At 53.7% G+C, this 6,177-nt stretch overlaps 1 protein-coding gene across 1 annotated transcript; it reads right to left on the bottom strand.

Annotated features, from left to right (window-relative positions):
• Positions 1-2,317: 2,317 nt before the first annotated feature.
• Positions 2,318-5,866, bottom strand: LOC311426359 (adenosine 5'-monophosphoramidase HINT1-like). Its single transcript, XM_084502816.1, has 3 exons — positions 5,698-5,866; positions 3,368-3,473; positions 2,318-2,663 (listed from the first exon to the last, which is right to left on the bottom strand). Exons 1-3 carry the CDS (start codon positions 5,832-5,834, stop codon positions 2,409-2,411), a joined length of 498 nt encoding a protein of 165 aa, XP_084358942.1. The 5' UTR covers positions 5,835-5,866; the 3' UTR covers positions 2,318-2,408.
• Positions 5,867-6,177: the final 311 nt, after the last annotated feature.

The following is a 6,177-nucleotide window of genomic DNA, read 5'->3' as shown; positions in this document are numbered from 1 at the left end:
GGTCCGGTCTTGTTCAACATCTTCATCGACGACCTTGATGAGGGAATAGTGTCCACCCTCCGCAAGTACGCCGATGATACAAAGCTGGGAGGAGTGGCCGACACGCCAGAAGGCTGTGCTGCCATTCAGCGAGACCTGGGCGGGAAGAAACCAAATGAAGTTTAACAAGAGCAAGTGTAGAGTCCTGCACCTGGGAAGGAACAACCGCATGTATCAGTACAGGCTGGGGGATGACCTGCTGAAGAGGAGCTCTGCGGAGAAGGACCTGCGGGTCCTGGTGGACGACAGGTTGACCACGAGCCAGCAGTGCGCCCTGGTGGCCAAGAAGGCCAATGGGATCCTGGCGTGCATTAAAAGAAGCGTGGCCAGCAGGTCAAGGGAGGTGATCCCCCCCCTCTACTCTGCCCTGGGCAGGCCTCACCTGGAGTACTGTGTCCACTTCTGGGCTCCCCGGTACAAAAAAAGACAAGGATCTCCTGGAAAGAGTCCAGCGGAGGGCAACAAAGATGATACGGGGCCTGGAGCATCTTCCCTATGAGCAAAGACTGAGAGACCTGGGTCTGTTCAGCCTGGAGAAGAGAAGACTGAGAGGGGATCTTATCAATGTTTACAAATATCTTCTGCGTGGGAGACAGTGGGATTTCGCCACCCTCTGTGCAGTGGTTAGTGGGGATAGGACAAGGGGCAACGGCCTGTACTGGGTCTGGCTGGGACGTTAACTTTCCCGGCAGCAGCCCATACAGTGCTGTGCTCTGCACTTGTAGCTAGAACAGCAGTGGTATCACACCAGTGTTGCGTCTACTGCCGAGCAGCGCTGGCACAGCATCAGGACTCTCTCTAACCCTCCTAGGGGGTGGGCAAAAAAGCAAGAAGACAAACATCACCAGGGCAGCTGACTTCAACCAACCAAAGGGATATTCCATACCGTATGATGTCACACTCAGCAATAAAAGGTGGAAACAGGAAGAAGAGGGGAAGGCTGGGCTCTCGTTGTGAAAACGTCGGTCTTCCTCCCAAACACCGGCTACGCACGTTGAGGCCCTGCTTCAAGGACGTGGTCAAGCATCGCTCATTTGTGGGAAGTAGAGAGTAATTTCTTTCCTCTGCACTACTTCCACGTAGCCTTTATTTGTTTTGGTTTTTTCCTTTTTTCCCTTTCCCCCTTTCTTTTCCCCTTTCCCCCTTTCTTTTCCCCTTTAGTTACATTGTTTAATTAATAATAATAATCAATATTATCAAGGAAGGATCATATAGGACAAGGGGGAATGGTTTTAAACTAAGACAGGGGAGATTTAGGTTAGATATTAGGAGAAAGTTTTTCACTCAGAGGGTGGTGAGGCACTGGAACGGGTTGCCCAGGGAGGTCGTGGATGCCCCATCCCTGGGGGCTTTCAAGGCCAGGCTGGATGCAGCTCTGGGCAGCCTGTTCTAGTGGTTGGCTAACGAATCAAGTTTCTTTATGAGGAACGGAGTCACAAAAATCATTTCATTTAGCAAGTTTCAAACACTAAGAGTATTTAATAGCATTTTAACGTTCCCACGCTCCAGTAAGCCTTGAATGTAATCGCGATTAAACAAGGAGCAGAGCGAAGCCAGAGGTCTAACAAAGCACGAGAGGTGATCGCATTTAAAAGCCTTATGGTGCCTTTAGCTAATCCTTCTTCTAGTTACTGAACAACGGACTTCGTTTAGGGAAAAAAAAAAAAAAAAAAAAAAAGACACTAAAAATAAACACAAAAAAAAAATAAAGAGAACGGCAGCCGAGTCTCGAACTTATCAGAAGCCGACTCAAGCATCCCAGAGCCTTCTACATCCTGTGGGAGGAATTCCTTCTCAAAGTTGCGAAACCCACGAGGAGGACCGAAAAGAAAGCGGTAGCAAAACTCCTAGGGTAGTCAAGAACAGGCTGACAAGCACCTGTCAGAAATTACACCCGGTAGAGTTTATTCTGCCTCCTCCTCGGGACAGGGGCAGACAACAGACAATGCCTGGAAGCTTTCTTCCAACCTTATTCTTCTCTGGTTCTACATCTGCCAGTCCTCAACGCGGCTATTTCGCAATAAAAGGGCACGCTTTTATTCGGGAGCAGGGGGAAGATAGCAAGGCCTCAAACACACAGCACATCCTAGATCGTCTTAGGAAGACAGAGACCCACAGGACCGCCGAGCGCTTCTAGCTTCGCGTTCCAAATGAATGGGCAAACCACCACCTACACGACACTGTCAACGGACCAAAACATTCTGCGCACGTGCGCTCCAGGGAGACGCCGTTTTAACTTGCGGAACTATTTCCATCGGTAAGACACGCAAGACAGAGGTGATATCCCCATGCTCCATCTTTATTGTGCAAATGCTGCTCAAAAGCTCTTTATTACCCTCCACAGACAGCCGTCCAAAAAAAATAATAAATCAAACCTCAACAGGGGCTAGACTGATGGGCAACATATGAAACCTATTCGGCGGCGACCCGTACGCGTGCAGTGACGCCTGCGGTGCAAAAACCTTAGCCGGGAGGCCGGCCCAACTGACCGCCACCCAGAATACGTAGATGTACACGATAGTCTGAAGGGCCCGAGGGTGGGCATTCACAGCCATCCGGAATCCATTGGTCAGGTCCAGGTTAACAGCACACTTCTTGCCAACAACCACGAAACGCCCAAGAAGCTGGAAAAAGGAAATAACGTCACCTAACGTGCTGTGCCACGACGCACAGAATGAACGCGAGCGGAGAACCACCCACAGAACACGGTTAGCTAATCCTTCACAATTCAACCGCCGCTCTTTGAATTACCCTCTAGACAGTAACAGACTACAAAACAGTCACAGAAGCTGAATTTGTCTTGGGGCTTAAAGCCCCCGTCATAGCTTCGGGCAACGTAAGCCACTCTGGCGGAAAATAAAAGCTTCACGGTGCCTTTTCTCTTGCGTGGGCTCACAGAGCCTTGGAACTTGACTTGCATAGCTAATAGCGAAACAAACACCCAAGCGCCGCTCAACCAGCTTTCCCTTTCCTCGCCTCTGACCTGCCCAAACCCCAAGCCCTCTTCTGCATAGTCAAGGCACCACCCCCGCTGTCCGGAAACCGTGAAAACGGGCATCAGACCGCACGCCGGAACAACGCTGCTTTTTGCACTGCAAGCGCGTAGCTGGAGACGAGCATCGCTTTATATCACTGCTCTCAGTCAAAAAGCTCAACTCCATTACAAGCTAGAGGCGAAAGACTACAGCATCGGACAACCCCAAATAGCCTACTGTGCGCCCCTCTGCAACAGCCAGAGGAAAAGAGGGGACGGGAAAGAGTCTAGGAAGTTACAAACCTGTTACAGGTACAGCCAGCCTAGCAAACAGAAAGCTCCCACAGTACTCACGGGTCCACCAGAATCGTCTGCTTCACATAACCGGACAACTGCCTTCTCAGGAAGGACTAGGAAAAAACACTGGAGCCTGAGGCGAACTATCACGGAACGCAAGGCACTGGAGGAAGAGTAAACAGTTAAAACGTAGTCGGCTTCAGAGAAAGGCAACAGCTTAAGCAAATCACTATGCCCCACTGAACTCGTCCTACCGAAGCAGATTATCAGGCACCCCAAACGCGCACGACAAAACAGCGATTCTTCTTAAGCGAGCTTTGAATAGGCAAAGTTCTCTACCTTCTACGCACAAGACACACAAGCAGCAAACAATGGCTAACTGTCCTTCGGTTATGTCCAAATATTGCCTCGGCCAGAGGCAGGAAGGCATCTTCAAAGAACCTGGAGTAATCCGGCTGAGGCCGTATTAACTCTCCGTCCTCGAGAACGCCACGTACTCAGGGGAAAGAACGTTCCAAATTAGCCCGTTACGGCCGGACCGACGTCAGACACCTCCAGACCGAGGCCAAGGCATCACCTTCGAAACACGAATACCACCGACATGTAGGAAACCATCAACTCGCAACTACTTGCGAGGGAACTCCCCAAATCACCAGCAGACAGAAACTGCATACGGCGCCAGAAGCAGGATCCAGCGCGCAAGGTGATGGGGGCAGCGAGACAGCCGAGTACTTCAGGTTAGCGACTTCCGCTATTTTTATTTGTTTTAGATGCGACTGAAACACTGCCGATAAGACTCGATTCCACAGATGCTTTGTACTTCTTACTCACCATCGCCTTTCACTGCACGACAATCGAGAATTATAAGCCTTCCTCACGCTCCTCCCTATAACATCGCTCAACCGTAAAACAGGCCTTCGGTACAGCGAGCTAAGCAAATTCAAGACCATTCGCTAGAGCCAACTACGCTCCAAAAGCGGTTCTAAGCCCCCGCCCCCTCCCCCCACCTCAAGTTGAGACCAAGCGAGAAACTGCAACTAATTCGTCCTCCAGGAAACGCGTCGCACTAAGAGCGGTCAGAGTAGGTTGTCTGCTCTCAAGTCACTCATCAGACTCAAGTTAACGGCCTGGTTCTCCAATCAAGCACAGCGTTCAGGTTACATACGTTGCTGCAGCCAGTACGGCCAAGTCAAAACAGACGCGCGTGCGCACACACACACACACACGCACGCACACTCCTCGCGCAGCCTTCACCACGAAGGAGACAGGAAACGCGCCCTTTCGTAAAGGCGGGGCGCTACCGCAAGCACGGTTTCCGGAGAGCAGTTGAACGCTTCCAATACTCCAAACGGGCGGCAGCTGCAACATTACCGAGACCTATTAAGAAAGCGCTGTTCCAAGCAACGCGTCAACGCTTTGAGCAACCCGATCTAGTGAAACACGTCCCTGACCGCGGCAGGCGGGTTGGGCTAGATGATCTTTAAGGGTGCCTTCCAAGCCAAACCATTCTACGAGTCAGCACGCAGAGCGGGCAACGCAGCCCCTTTCACTAAGGGCCTGTTTTCCACGCTGCAGATAAACCCTGCCGTCAGAAGCAGAGGAAATCCCTAACTGTCCTATCTTTAGCATTTCAAACTTAAAAACAGCAACAACGGTTATGCTGGACACTAACTTAGAGTTAACACCTTGCAGATAACATCTGCAATTTTTTCATAACTCTCAGCAGCTGCTCACTTAGTTCCTAGCACGTTGCGGCGCACCAGCATCAGTGAACCTTGCCAGCGTGCTCTTATCACGGTCCACCTCCAGCACGGAAATGAGAGCTGGGAAGCTCTCGCAGCCTGCGGGATTGACTGGTTTCTAGGTGTTTAAGAAAGCTAGGAAAAGCTGCAATTCTTCCCTTTCACAAGCCACTTTGGAGAGAGCGCGCGCTCGTGTGCGCGGTGGGGGTGGTGCCATAACCAAAGCCTAGCACAGCCGAGCCGGGGCGTCTCTAGAACGCTATCACGAGGCGCATCAAGACCTGCATTTCTGCTACGCAGAAACGACTGATTACGGTCACTACTGCGATGCTCACTGCCTATATGCATACAGTCCGAACCCCCAAGGAGACCGACTGCGCCGGCGACCCAGTACGCGCCGTGGCACCCCGGGGGCAGGCACCGAAGAAGCGCGGCGTTTTAGAGGCGCTGCAGTAGAGAGCGCCACGAGCCGGAGAGACCCCGACCGACCGACCGACCGTCCGTCCGTCCCTCCCTCCCGCAGCAAGGCCACCACCCGCCCTGCCGCACTCCCGGGACCCGCGACGGGCCCTCGTTTCAGAGGGCCTGCGAGCGGCCGAGGGAAAGGAAAGGAAGGAAAGACTCGCACAACAACGCCGCGGCTACCTCCTCGTCCACGACCGCTCATCCTCACGGAGAACGTTGGCGGGGACCTCCTTGCCCTTGCAGGCGACCGCTCCGAAAGCAGCGGCAGCGCCGCCACCGGGCCAGGCGGCCTGCGCCCTAACAATCCCGTCGGCCATGACGGCGCCCGCTCGGTACAACGCCCCCTCGCTTCCCGCACTCGGCCCGGCCCTCCGCGGCGCTCATTGGGCCGACAGATCGCCGCCGACCGCCCCCGCGCCTCGATTGGCTGCCTCGCCTGCCCTCTTCCCTTGTCCCCGCCCTCTCGGCGGCTCCGCTCCCGTCGACCCGGTGCTTATCGGCGCTCAGGGAGGTCGCGTGCCCTCGGGGCGCGGAGGGAGCCGACCGGGAGGGAGGAAGTGGGCGCCCGAAAACGGGCTGGGCGGCTCCGCGGAGGGAATCTGGGCCCTGCACGGCTGGGAAACGAGCTCCACAGAACAGGCGCTCCGCTCATAGAATCAT

Source organism: Aythya ferina, assembly GCF_964211825.1.
Source record: "Aythya ferina genome assembly, chromosome: W".
Classification (NCBI taxonomy): Eukaryota; Metazoa; Chordata; class Aves; order Anseriformes; family Anatidae; genus Aythya; species Aythya ferina.
Note: the sequence above shows the minus strand (reverse complement) of the source record. Positions and strands in the feature narration are given on the sequence as shown.